This window comes from Schistocerca americana, chromosome 5 (genome assembly GCF_021461395.2).
Source record: "Schistocerca americana isolate TAMUIC-IGC-003095 chromosome 5, iqSchAmer2.1, whole genome shotgun sequence".
Classification (NCBI taxonomy): Eukaryota; Metazoa; Arthropoda; class Insecta; order Orthoptera; family Acrididae; genus Schistocerca; species Schistocerca americana.
In genome coordinates this window covers 513,369,925-513,384,883 of record NC_060123.1, presented here as the reverse complement: position 1 = coordinate 513,384,883, position 14,959 = coordinate 513,369,925, and the positions used below count along the sequence as shown (strand labels likewise).

The 14,959-nt window shown below is 45.6% G+C and overlaps 1 protein-coding gene across 1 annotated transcript in view; it reads right to left on the bottom strand.

The window, feature by feature from the left end:
* Positions 1-11: 11 nt before the first annotated feature.
* The window catches only part of LOC124616477 (follistatin-A), a gene marked incomplete at its 3' end in the record, with an annotated part of 208,879 nt that continues 193,931 nt past the window's right edge, over positions 12-14,959 (bottom strand). The window contains exon 7 of the mRNA XM_047144787.1: positions 12-169. Within this exon, the coding sequence (XP_047000743.1) occupies positions 12-169 (158 nt within the window). The remainder of the gene's footprint in view (positions 170-14,959) is intronic.

Here is a 14,959-nt window from a genome sequence, read left to right as displayed (position 1 = left end):
GCCGCCCCCGCTGCCCCCGCGCCTGCCCGGCCGGAACCTCGGGGGCGGGGGCGGGAGCGCGCTCGGGGGCAGCGGTAGCTGCACGTCACACAGCGGGGGGCGCCAGTGTCCGGCTCCGTGAGGCACGTCTGCCGGTCCCCGCAGCGCACGCTGCTGCAGCTAGCGCCCTCTGTAACAGCACACCAGCCGCTTGGGACGCCCGCCTCCACAGCATGCACAGCCAGAACAAAACACATGGGGCGGCTACAGGGACTGCACAGAGCTATAGGAACACCGTACAAAAAAATTAGTCACCCAGGAGACATCACGCTACTACCCACAGCCTCGATAATGGTCTTACGGTTCCTCCAGTATGCCATATTTTTGATGATTACATCATGTAGTGCCACCAAACTATGGGGATGTTCATTGTTTCGTTTCATTCGCTGTTCCAATCCTAGACATCGTCAGTGGGAGTAAGATCGATTGAGACCTGAGTTTCTCCTGGCGTATACAACTTTCAAATAACTTCCGGGAATTCAGCCAGGTAACACTTTCAGCGACCGCCGATATTTCGGCGGGAGAACACCCCGCCATTTTCAAGGCAAACTGCAACGGACAGGCGGCGTACATGCAAATTTAAAACCTCGGTTCTCGGACTGAAGCAGGAAAGATAACACACAGACTGAACACTAGTGCCACCAAAGATGACCAATGTCAGAGCTATCGATAGTAAGACTTGGATTCCCAGGTGAGGTAGCATTGACTCTGTCCCTCTGTTTTTTGACAAGAGAGAGAGCCGGATTCCAAACAGAGTTTAAACAGAAACCTCCATCCCTGTTAACGAGGTTGCTCGCTAATTTAATCTCAACTGCCTCCCTAATAACACTGTCCCAATAGCTGGACGTGCATGATATTATCTCGGTGTTATTATATAACATGGGGTGGCCAGTATCCAAGCAATGTTCGGCAATAGCAGATCTGCTTGGCTGCTGTAATCGTGTGTGCCGTTTATTCTCAGTACATCGGTCCTCCACGGTCCTGATAGTTTGACCAATATATGCCATGCCGCAGTTACAAGGAGTACGATATACACCCGCCTCGCGTAGTCCAAGATCATCCTTAATGGAATTCAAAAGTGCTCTAATTTTAGATGGAGGTCGGAAAACACATTTCACATCGTATTTCCGTAAAAAACGACCGATCTTGTTGGACGTGTTTCCTACTTACTTACTTACTCATTGGTCATACCGGACTGGAGAGTCCATTACCGCAGCAATGTATTTTCGCCATCTGTCCCTGTCTTGGGCTATTTCCTTCCATTCACCTTCAATACCTAGGCTCCTCAAATCGGCCTTCACATTGTCCTCCCATCTACGCCTCGGTCTCCTCACAGGACGTTTTCCCTCTAGGTGCCCTACCAGTACTCTGCACGCTGCCCTGCCCTCATCCATTCGAGCTACGTGACCCGCCCATCGCAGCCTACGTGATTTAATAATACTGATTATGTCAGGGCTTGAATAGAGTTCGTGAACCTCTTCATTATGCAGTTTTCGCCACTCTCCGCTAATGTCATCCTAATTTTCCTCAAAATTTTGTTTTCAAATACTCTAAACGGCTTTTTATTTTGCACAGTGAGGGACCAAGTCTCACACCCACACAGCATAACTGGTAGAATAATAGTTTTGTATATTCTAATGTTTAAATTTCTAGACAATATCCGTGATGAAAGTAATCTATTTAGTGAGAAGTAGCACGCATTTCCCTCCCGTAATCTCTTCCTCAGTTCGGATTCAATCTCATTTCTCGAAGTGATGTCCACTCGTAGATGCTTAAATGTGTTCACTTTTTCAAACTGCATGTCTCCAACTCTTAACATTTCCTCATCTACTGCTGCTGGAATTCTAGTAGTAACCAGGTATTTAGTTTTGTCTTCACTTATCCTTAGACCTACATCTTCACTAGCCTTGATTAACGCATTCGCATTTGCTGTTACAGATTCTTTCCTATCGCTAATGATGTTTAGATCATCCGCATACCCTAATATCTTAATATTTCCATTTAATTCTACACCCTCTGAATTATCTGCTGCCATTCGTACAATATATTCTAGGACTAAATTAAAAAGTAGCGGAGACAGGGCATCTCCCTGCTTAAGTCCGTTCTTTATTACAAATTCTTCTGACTCCAATTTCCCCACGCGTACTCTACCTTTTGTGTTTTTCAAACTCACTTCTATAAGTCTAACATACTTCTTTGGTATTCCAAGTTTCAAAAGAATTCTGTACAATTTTGATTGCAATACTGAATCATATGCTTTTGTAAAATCTATGAAAAGATTATGAACTGTTTTATTGTATTCCCATTTCTTTTCCAAAATTTGACGCAGGGTGAATATTTGGTCTATTTATGTACAGCATAAATATTAAGATCTGTTCCTCCGAAAGCCGGCTTGGTAATCCCCCACAATTTCATCTGCATATGGTGTAAGCCTGCTTAGCCGAATATTCGAGCAAATTTTGGAAAATACTGGTAATAGCGATATGCCTCTATAATTACTACAATCCATTTTGTCACCTTTCTTAAAAATTGGGTTCAGAATCGACTCCTGCCACTCTTCAGGTATCATCTCTGAGTTCCATACTTTCGTAAGGCAAAAAGGTGTGAACATCATATCTGGAACTCAGCTGATTTTTTACGTCGTTTGGAGGGACTGCAGTTGAATGACTGATATTTTAGTGAGTTTCGATGTGGTCTCTCTCTTCACTCGTGTTCCTCTGTCTGATTCGTTGCTGTTAACTGACGCCAGGTTTGGTGCTGAATTAACTAATCTCTTTCGGCACGTGTTGTCATCCACTTACTTTTTATTTAATGACCAGTATTACGAGCAGACAGATGGAGTTGCGATGGGTAGTCCGTTGTCTCCTATGATCGCAAATTTGTTTATGGAAGGCTTCGAGGAACGTGCATTGGAGTCGGCGCCTTTGAAACCCGCCTGTTTCTTTAGATACGTTGATGATACCTTTGTTGTTTGGCCTCATGGTAGGGAGAAATTGAATGTCTTTCTAGAACATCTGAACTCGATCCACCCGAACATTCGTTTTACGATGGAGGTGGAAGAGGATGGTTGCCTTCCCTTTCTTGACGTGTAGGTTAGGAGGAAGGATGATGGATCATTGGGACATGCAGACTACAGGTAACGTACTCACACCAACTTGTACTTACAGGCTAATAGTTGTCACCATCCGGCTCAGCGTGAAGGGGTACTTCGTACCTTGGTACACAGGACACATGTCGTTTCTGACGCTGAGACTTTGCCAGCTGAGCTGTCCCATCTTGAAGTTACATTTTGTCAAAATGGTTATAGTGATAGACAGATTGAAAGTGCGTTGCGCTATCGACCAACTGTACATCGGGTGGTTGATGATAATTCTGAGTCAACACCTAAGTCTACTGCCTTCTTGCCTTACGTAGGAAACGCGTCCAACAAGATCGGTCGTTTTTTACGGAAATACGATGTGAAATGTGTTTTCCGACCTTCATCTAAAATTAGAGCACTTTTGAGTTCCGTTAAGGATGATCTTGGACTGCGTAAAGCGGGTGTATATCGTATTCCTTGTAGCTGCGGCATGGCATATATTGGTCAAACTATCAGGACCATGGAGGACCGATGTACAGCATAAACGGCACACACGATTACAGCAGCCAAGTAGATCTGCTATTGCCGAACATTGCTTGGATACTGGTCACCCCATGTGACATAATAACACCGAGATATTGGCATGTACGTCCAGCTATTGGGACAGTGTTATTAGGGAGGCAGTTGAGATTAAATTAGCGGGCAACCTCGTTAACAGGGATGGAGGTTTCTGTTTAAACTCTATTTGGAATCCGGCTCTCTCCCTTGTCAAAAAAACAGAGGGACAGAGTCATTGCTACCTCACCTACGAATTCATAGTCTCACTATCGATAGCTCTGAATTTGGTCATCTTTGGTGGCACCAGTGTTCAGTGTGTGTGTTATCTTTCCTGCTTCAGTCCGAGAACCGAGGTTTTAAATTTGCATGTACGCCGCCTGTCCGTTGCAGTTTGCCTTGAAAATGGCGGGGTGTTCTCCCGCTGAAAGTGTTACCTGGCTGAATTCCCGGAAGTTATTTGTAAGATCGATTGATTTAACAGGCCAGTTGAGGTGCACTAGGACACCTGAGGGTTTGCTCAACCAGGAACATATGCTTGCTGGCCTCGACCACGCTTTTCATCATCTTGGAAGACGGTAGTGTTCACAACAAATTCATCGTGAAGATTTAGGGGCAACACTTTTTCATCGAGAATGTTGAATAAACATTCTGCTTCATGGTTCAGTGGTTCACGAACGATGCGTCGGATAATGTTGTGAAAACTGCACAGTGTTTCAACGAGACCGATGCTCGTCATCTACAGGTGCTTGCTGACGTGTTGCTGCAGTGGCTCGTCGTCAATAAATGCGCTGGCTCGCTAGAAGAGCGCAGTCACTGCAGGATGTAGCTATAACGTCATCGTAAACGAATCACAAAGGACGATGACAGCAGGGGGGCACAGCACGTCATCGTCCTCTATGATTTGTTTACGATGATGTTATAGCCCCATCCCTTGGTAACTGCGCTTTTCTAGCAAGCCAGCGCGTATAATGATGAGCCACTGCAGCTACACGTCAGCAAGCGCCCGAAGATGATGAGCAGCTGTCTCGTTGAAATACTGTGCAGTTTCCACAATATTATGCGATGCGACGCCCATGAACCACTGAAGCAGTTACTACGCCATACCCAACCATGGTATGAAAAACACTCGCAAGGACAAAACCATCTCCAGCCTGAACTACAGCCTCCACGTACTGCTGGTTAAACGTATTTGGCCGTAGTGAATTCGACGCCTTGCATCGTTTGAAAAATTCGCGACTTGTCGAACCACAGTACAGACTACAGTCAGCTAATGGCCGAATTTTCTGTGTTGATTCGGCCAGCGAAGGGGTGCAGTTTTATCTGCCGCCGTGGGCAAAGGTCTTTTGTGAGGCATGTGACTAAATGTCCATTATATGTCACTTCACAATGTTTGCTCAAAAAGTGGTTGTCCTTTGCTAGGTATGTGACTAAATGTCCATTACACGTCACTTCACAATGTTCGCTCAAAGAGTGGTTCAGATGGACCTACATTCACGTAAAGTAGCAATTCCTGTCGTGTGTGAAACTGACTGTCATTGACAACGCTGACGCTCGTCTGCAGTCCCTGTTGGTTATTATCTTTTTATGACCACTGCACTTACACCGCATTGTACTGTTACGAATGGTACATCACTCCGTCCAGACGAGTTGGACAGTCCGTGTTGGTACATCAACAAATCGGGCGACTTCATTCATCGTGTGGTAATGGTACGACCAAACACGAAAGCTCCTTTCTACCATCGTCTCGCATCTCCACATCGACCCACCTAACTTTGCTAATTCCATACAAGCGACTGGCATATATAACGGGCAGTCGCTGCAGTGTATAAACACCGACATGTAGGCGAGGGCTAGCGTGGCATTCGTGTCTTTCGACATACGTGTGATAAATGTGGAAACGTGAACTATGGGGATGTTATTGCCAAATGCGTCCAAACAGGGCCAATGTGCTGTTATTATTTTCTTGAATGCCGAAGGAAAAATATTGATAGACATTCATCAAAGAATGAAGCTTCTATAAGGGGCAGTATGTGTATCGAAAAGCACCGTTGTGGAATGGTATACCAAGTTCGGTGCTGGTCGCATTTCGACACCGGACACTGCGACCTGTGAGGCCAGCCTCATCAATTACAGACAACAATGAGGGGGCAGTTGATGATGCGATTAGGGTGGACTGGCGCACAACCATTTGTGCACTAGCAAAGGATCACGACACCTGCTTCGGTAGCGTGCAACACATCATCTGGTAAGAGTTAAGCACTGTAAGGTCTGCAGCCAGTGGATACCCCGAGGGTTGAACGCCGAATGAAAAGTAAACCGGATGGCTTTCTGCCTGAAGCACATGAGTTGTTTCAATGCTGAAGGCAATACGTTCCCTGGGCGCATTGTTGCAGGCGATAAAAGCTGGTGCCACCACTGGGAGCCGGAGTCGACCATGCAGTAGCGTCATCCATCGTCCATTCGTTCCAAGAAGCTCAAGACCAAGCCATCTGGTGCAAACGTGATGTTCTTTGATTACTGGGGCCTATTGCTTATTGATTTCAATGAACCTGGCGTCTCCATCGTTGGGGAATGGTGCTGTAGAATGCGAGCAATTAAGGTTAACGTCAGAGAAAATTGCAACAAGAGGTACTGGTGCTTTGTGATAACTCACGTCCCCATATCGCAAATGTCGTAATGCAGAACTTACACCAACTCAAGTGGGAGAGACTTAAGCATCATCCCTGTGGTCCTGATCTCTCCGCATGCACTTGTCACGCTTTCGGTCCCTTAAAAAGGGTTTGAAGGGTCGATAATTCCTGTCGGACGAGGGTGTATAGCACTCAGCTTCGGACTTCTTCGTGCTGCAGGACACGGTGTTTTACCAAACGGGTATCTTCAAACTGATGCGTCGGTAGTATGACGGCCTCAATGGTTATGACGATTCACTGCCATGACAAGCAGCAGTGTAGGGTCATATGACCAGGTACCAGTCATACACCATCTACAGTGCTCCAAAGTGAATACTGTGCTCTGTTAAGAGGTGACTAATAATTTTTTTCTGGTGGGGTTATCATAACGCACAAAATGGCTTCTATTGTTCTCAAAGGTATTGCATGCGCAGAAGTAACTGTCGCGACATGCAGCAAGACTTAGTTTGCTTATGTGTCCTACGCAAGTTGTGAAATATATTTGTACAAGATGTTAAACGTAAACTTGTACAATCGCTCTTTATGCCGAACGTCCGTTATCTCCGTGTAATACAGCTTGAAACAAGTAGTGAAATCTCGTGACTATTAGAACCAACCAAGAATTCTTGCGTGCAGTAGATCTGCAACACATAGTTGGCGTTGTCAGTGCTTCGTACACCCATTTAGAATGCTTGTTGCCAACCAAGTTAAGTTACCGTGTAACGTATCTTTCACGACAGCACTCGTCTGCTCGTCCTCTGGCTATTACGAATGTCAGGGACGGCTTCTAGAGTATGAGGGAAAGGGGGTTGTCCAGCCAGGAGATGATGCCAGGGTCTTTCCGTAATTCTAATAGGGTTGTGGTCAGGCATAATACGCTGATTTCAAGGGAGAACGAGTTTCTCTAGAAAGCAAATGTTTTCCAGCACCTATTGAAAATAAACTTTGAAGAGACCTGTCAGGAAGTAGACCTTTTTCTAAGAGTGAGCAGGAAATGACCATTGAGAAAGCATGAATTCTTTTCTTGAAGCTGTTTGGCTGAAATAATAAATTTTAAAAATACTTTCGTGGCGCGGTTTGAAGCTAGCGAAATGGAAAGGAAAGCAGCTGTCACTCCTTTTGGGGTGGTGGAAGTAAGCGTGCACCCTGTGGGGCGGAGGTGGTCTGTGATGTAGGAGGGCGTACTGAAAAGTAATTCCTCCAAAGTTTGCCTGAGATAACTCTTAAAGCTTTTTAAGTAAAACAAACTTTCTACAGCTTTATTCGTCATGTCCACGCATTTGGAATCCTCTGCCGCTAGAAGGCTGCAAATTATAGCGTGTAACATGGCGTTGCATAACGTAACTATGTCGGTCCCTGAGAAACAGCGTGCTGTGGTCGAGTTTCGAATTCGAAGAGTTCATCCACATGCGGAGCATCTTCCGCTTCAGCATGACAATGCTAGACCACCTAACAGCACTGCGACATCCATAACAATGCTACGCTTCGGGTTCAGTGTAATTGATCATCCTCCATACAGTGCCGACTTGGCCCCATCCGATTTTCGTCTATTTACAGAACTTAAAGAATACATTCGAGGGCTTAACTTCGATAGTGGCGAAGTGGTGCAAGCAGAGGTAAGGTTGTGGCTCCGTCAGCAAAATCAAACATTCTACTCTGATGGTATCTACAAACTGGTCTCTCGTTAGGAGTAATGTGTAATGTGTTCGCCGCCAGGGTGACTAAGCTGGGAAATAAATATGTAGACACGAGTATAAGGAAGTAGAATGTTAATAAAGTTCATTTTATTTAAAAAGCGTAAAGAGTTTTCACGTAAAAAATTCGGAGGCATTACTTTTCAACACGCCCTCGTATTTTCGAAGTCGGGAGTAGGCGATCATTCGCCAACTACCAAGTATTTCTTCCATCAGGGAAAACAGAAAGAATACGGAACTACATTCCCATGTGATGGAGTGAATTTCGGATCTTTTTGGTTTTATAGGTCAGTGTTGTCGTTTCGTGACGGTGCAAACGCTCAGTGGATAGAGACCTCGAATTTAGTTCTGGAACCGAATAGCTAGCTAGGCGATGGTGTTTAGTGAACGAAATAGACTTGAAGCCAATAAATTATATTTGTTTACATGGAGGCCTGAAGTGTAATGTTTTGGTGTGACTTTCTTTACCTACTGACTCTGAGCCGGCCGGGGTGGCCGAGCGGTTAAAGGCGCTACAGTCTGGAACCGCACGACCGCTACGGTCGCAGGTTCGAATCCTGCCTCGGGCATGGCTGTGTGTGATGTCCTTAGGTTAGTTAGGTTTAAGTAGTTCTAAGTTCTAGGGGACTTATGACCACAGCAGTTGAGTCCCATAGTGCTCAGAGCCATTTGAACCATTTTTGAACTGACTCTGACCTGTTTTCGTTTTATCTTTGCTGAAGATTATCAGCGAGGGTTGCCAGAACCAGCTGGAGGCGGTCTATGTATTGTTGGCAGTGCTTGTTTTCCATTCTAGTCGTCGGATCGCGGAATGTTCTGAAAGTACTTGGATTGCTATAGGCCAGTTACTGTTGGCATGCGAGTAGTGAGAATTTTAATCCCATCTCGCTGGTCAGAGCGGGGCTGGCGACCCTTTGTCAGACTCGCTTAACAGTGTAGCAATGCTGAATATTAATCCGGGTCCGCGGTCTGGTCACACGTGTCCTGACCGTGCCCGTGCCCAGACACGTCCGAGTATCGGCCGTGACCCGGAGGACGAAATGTACCATCAGAATACACTACTGGCCATTAAAATTGCTACACCACCAAGATGACCTGCTACAGACGCGAAATTTAACCGACAGGAAGAAGATGCTGTGATATGCAAATGATTAGCTTTCCAGAGCATTCACACAAGGTTGGCGCCGGTGGCGACAACCACAACGTGCTGACATGAGGAAAGTTTCCAACCGATTTCTCATACACAAACAGTAGTTGACCGGCGTTGCCTGGTGAAACGTTGTTGTGATGCTTCGTGTAAGGAGGAGAAATGCGTACCATAACGTTTCCGACTTTGATAAAGGTCGGATTGTAGCCTATCGCGATTGCGGTTTATCGTATCGCGACATTGCTGCTCGCGTTGGTCGAGATCCAATGACTGTAAGCAGAATATGGAATCGGTGGGTTCAGGAGGGTAATGCGGAACGCCGTGCTGGATCCCAACGGCCTCGTATCACTAGCAGTCGAGATGACAGTCATCCGCATGGCTGTAACGGACCGTGCAGCCACGTCTCGATCCCTGAGTCAACAGATGGGGACATTTGCAAGACAACAACCATCTGCACGAACAGTTCGACGACGTTTGTAGCGGCATGGACTACCAGCTTGGAGAGCATGGCTGCGGTTACCCTTGACGCTGCATCACAAAAAATGGTTCAAGTGGCGCTGAGCACTATGGGACTTAACTACTGAGGTCATCAGTCCCCTAGAACTTAGAACTACTTAAACCTAACTAACCTAAGGACATCACACACATCCATGCCCGAGGCAGGATTCGAACCTGCGACCGTAGCGGTCACGCTGTTCCAAACTGAAGCGCTTAGAACCGCACGGCCACACCGGCCGGCGCTGCATCACAGACAGGAGCGCCTGTGATGGTGTACTCAGCGTCGAACCTGGGTGCACGAATGGCAAAACGTAATTTTTTCGGATGAATCCAGGTTCTGTTTACAGCATCATGATGGTCGCATCCGTGTTTGGCGACATCGCGGTGAATGCACATTGGAAGCGTGTATTCGTCATCGCCATACTGGCGTATCACTCGGCGTGATGGTATGCGGCGCCATTGGTTACACGTGTCGGTCACATCTTGTTCGCATTGACGGCACTTTGATCGGTGGACGTTACATTTCAGATGTGTTACGACCCGTGGCTCTACCCTTCATTCGATCCCTGCGAAACCCTACATTTCAGCAGAATAATGCACTACCGCATGTTGCAGGTCCTGTACGGGCCTTTTTGGATACAGAAAATGTTCGATTGCTGCCCTGGCCAGCACATTCTCCACATCTCTCACCAACTGAAAACGTCTGGTCAATGGTGGCCGAGCAACTGGCTCGTCACAATACGCCAGTCACTACTCATGATGAACTGTGGTATCGTGTTGAAGCTGCATGGGCAGCTGTACCTGTACACGCCATCCAAGTTTTGTTTGACTCAATGCCCAGGCGTATCAAGGCCGTTATTATGGCCAGAGGTGGTTGTTCTGGGTACTGATTTCTCACGATCTATTCACGAAAATTGCGTGAAAATGTAATCACCTGTCAGTTCTAGTATAATATATTTGTCCAATGAATACCCGTTTATCATCTGCATTTCTTCTTGGTGTAGCGGTTTTAATGGCCAGTAGTGTAAATGTAGCCCTCTAGACATGACCGGTGTGTGCTCGAAGAATGTCAATGTGCCGAGAGAGTGCCGGGCGGTAATTGTTCTGTCTAATTTTTCACGTGACGGACGACGCGACGGTAGAATTGTTTCGATGCTGTACAACTATGCATGACTGTTTTGTGTACAAAATATGGATGTGGAAAACTTAAAAGAGAATATGTTCGTAATTTTTTTTGTGCTTTAGGACCAGACAAATGAAAAATACTGGATTTCCGAGTAGAAAGATAGAGTCTGGGAGAAAACCACAATAGATTTTCAAGCCAAAGGTAAGATAAAAATTATACAAATTTTAATACAGAAAGATATTTATTTCCTTTCTATTTTGCAGATGGATAGAAGGTTCTGCTTTATTTCATTACTATATCGCCAAACGACGTGTTCTTATCATTTCGCACTCCCTTGTGAAGAATTCGGGAAGTTTTTTAATTGATCTCGTACAGAAAATGTAGCATCTGCTGATCTGCCACGAATTCGAGGTAGGTTTCGAACATTTCGGATCCTTCAGCAGTTACCTTTTGATCCATTCTCTGTTCGCCATCCTGTAACCTTCCATTTTTCGAATAAAGTTGTACAATATACATGCCGCCGTTGTAACCATTGTAAGGTTTTTAGGACCTCCGTGAAAGATTCTTGCAAATATTCGAAATTATTGTTGCAAGATCCCGAATGCGTTGCGGATATCCTTCTTACCCGACTCAAACGAAACAAAAGTTGACAGAAGACGTGCTGCATCGTCTTAAAACATTCATAAAATTTTGTCTTTTCGTCCACGAGATGAAGAAATAATATTAGAAATTCTCCCTGTATTGGTTTTGTTTTCCGAGCACTGCATGTCTTCTTTTTTGCCTTTGTTCTTTTTCTTCTTCCTCTAAAGCAAGTGCTATAAGTCCCAATTCACTATTACGAAAATTAGCGAACGTGTTTAAAACTTTCACAAACGAAAAACACAGACCACCACTTTCGAGTCACAGAAGCGCGGACGAGTTTCGGTTACGTGTGGTTACTAGAGGAATTACCCGGAGCATGGGCGTCGCTCGTCCGACGCAGTGTGCTGACACGGCCACGACAGGTGCGACCGCACCTTGCAAGGACCGTTTCAAGGTGACTGCCGTCCTCTGCGTCTACTTCATCGGTACTGTGTGTGCATGCAGCCAAGTGCCTCGCATCACAAGTGTATGTCATTTCATCACAAAGTCTTACTGTCTGATCGTAAGTGTGTGGACACGCTTATGTAATGCCACCACAAACGGACCCGCCGACATGAAAGGAGGCGGGGAGTATTGTGTTGTCAGTAGAAAAGCAGAAACAGCAGAATGGGTCGGTTGGGAAAGCTCAGTGACTTCGAACCTGTACTGGTCACTGGATGTCACCTGGGAAACGAATCCACCAAAGTCACTTTATCCTGCTAAACACGCCCCTAGTCGATTTTTGGTGACGTGATTATGAATTGGAAACTCGAAGCTAAACCTAGGCCAAACAGGCCGACAGAAAGTGTCGAGGATTGGGGATGGTGGTTGTGAAACATAGCATGAAATCAGTGAGTTTCAAAGTGCTTCAAGCAGACTGTCTAGTGCAATGATCGTGCATAGGGAGTTAAAAAGAATGTGGTACAACAGTCGAGGAGCTCTTCACAAGCCACATGTTTCCGTAGGCAATACTAATCGACGCTTGAGGTGGGGTAAAGAGTGATGCCACTGGACAGTGGTTCACTGGGGTGACCTACTTTGAGGTGACGTCATCGCCACCATCTTGGATAACGGTACTTTGGGGCCATGTCCTTGTCTGGGGTGACCTACTTTGGGGCGACGTCCTGGTCTGGGGTGACCTACTTTGGGATGACGTCATCACCGCCATCTTGGATAACGGTACTTTGGGGCGACGTCCTTGTCCTGGGTGGCCTACTTTGGGGCGATGTCCTGGTCTGGAGTCACGTCCTGGGCTGGGGTGACCTACTTTGGGGCAATGTCCTGGTCTGGGGTGACCTACTTTGGGGTGATGTCATCGCCGCCATCTTGGATAACGGTACTTTGGGGCGACGTCCTTGTCTGGGGTGACCTACTTTGGGGCGACGTCCTGGTCTGGGGTGACCTACTTTGGGGCGACGTCCTGGTCTGGGGAGACCTACTTTGGGGCGATGTCCTGGTGTGGTGTGACCTACTTTGGGGTGACGTCATCGCCGCCATCTTGGATAATGGTACTTTGGAGCGACATCCTTGTCTGGGGTGACCTACTTTGGGGTGGCGTCCTGGTCTGGGGTGACCTACTTTGGGGCGATGTCCTTGTCTGGGGTACCTGCTTTGGGGCGACGTCCTGGTGGGGGGTGACCTACTTTTGGACGACGTTCTGGTCTGGGGTGACCTACTTTGGGGCGATGTCCTCATTGGGGCGATGACCCCCTTGTGCCCCTACTTAAGCCATCATAAAAGCGAAAGTTTGACACATCCCATATCAATGTCCACTAACAGGTGTCTGGACATTTTTGACCAGATTGTATATCAAGTATTCTAGCTGTGCCCGTCCACAAAACAAAAACATTCACAGACATATTTTCCACTGCTGCTGTCCCCTTATGGAGCAAGTTACTCAGTAGGGCTACTCTGTGCGCAATTTGGTGTCCTGTTGCATTCGAGAAAAAACTGAATTACTTCCGTTTGTTGGTCTCACAACTTTACGCTAAGAAATTAACAAGTATGGTCGTTTCTCTCTTTGGTTACGGTTAGTCACACTCAACATATAGTCTAAACTTCCCAATTACTATTATCTATTGATTTGCTTCTTTTTTCGAGCGAGATGGCATAGTGGTTAAGTCTCTGGATTAATATTCGATTCGGAAGGCGCAGGTATCAAATCGACGTCTGTCCGTCCACATTCATGATTCTGGTCACTTCCCTAAAGATCACTTTGAAGCAGTCGCTGAGATGGTTAAAGTCACGACCTTTTACTTGCAGCATCGTTCCCAAACCTGAGTTTGTGTACTGTCTTTAAAAATTTAGTGCTCGATGGGACATTAAACGAAAACCTCCTGCTTCCTTTTGTGGTTTTTCCTGCATTTGTGAAATCCAGTAAACTTAACTCGTAACGAAGCTAGCGGAGAAGAGCGAAGTCGCTATCGTTTACTGCAGAGAGAAGTTAAATGGAACAGAATGTCAAACTTCGTTGCCGCTGTATTACCGCATCCTCTTATTTTGAATTACTATTCACTGAAGACAGAACGCTGTATTCAATTTGAACTGCTATGCAGAAAATCTACGGAATAACTAGGTGTGTTAAAATCTGGATTACATTCTTCCATTGTGTAACGGCCTTAAAAACATCCTTTTTTAATGCATTCTCTTTGTATGCCTTCTTTTCTTCATCTAATTGCTACGAGGCAGCACTCCATTTTTCCTCTGAAATCTCTGTGATTTACTAATTTCCTTTGTCAATGTGTAATTTCTTCGTCGATCTTCCATTGTATTATGCAAGACTTGAAAAGCTATAAAACATTTGTAATCCAGACGTTTGAAGGTATCCTCTGACAGAAAATAGTACAAACATAAATTTTCACATTAAAAGAAATATACTCCTTACGAGAGCAGCAGCAAGTTAAGTACTACATACAAAGGTCTGCAAAGATATCATCTGAAATGGAACAAAAAGAAAAGAAAGCGCTTTATGCTGGCTGCATAACATTAAGCTCATTTTTCCAGAGACGATTAAACATTCCATACAAGAATTTATTAGAGAAGGAAGGGAAGTAAAGAATGATTGTGCACAGCTAATCACAACTACTTTGCTCTTGAAATAAAAATCGACAAACAGAGGCTATGGAGTTCAACGCATACCAACTGCAAAACACAGAATATACGAATGCAGCATATTAGCTCATGCAAAGCCGTCGCCGTAAATGTGCAAGAAACCAGGTGCTCACCCAGAACCAAGAGACTTGAACCTCAAAGAAGGACAAAGAGTGAGCAGCCCTTAACGCTCTTTGCTGGTTGAAAGGCAGCTCATACAGATATCTGGATCTTTGAAATTTGATGACAGCAATGAGGTTTCCAGCAGGTGTAATAAGATTCCATGCTGCGCTGTACCCATAAGAAACTGACTTTATGGCCAGTTAACGGCTAATTGAAGAAAAGAATCATCTGAATTCTTGTTAAATATCCTATTCTGCATAAAAATACTCATATTCGGTGAAGTGTTGGTGTCAAATGAGCGAGGTTGCGCTTGCA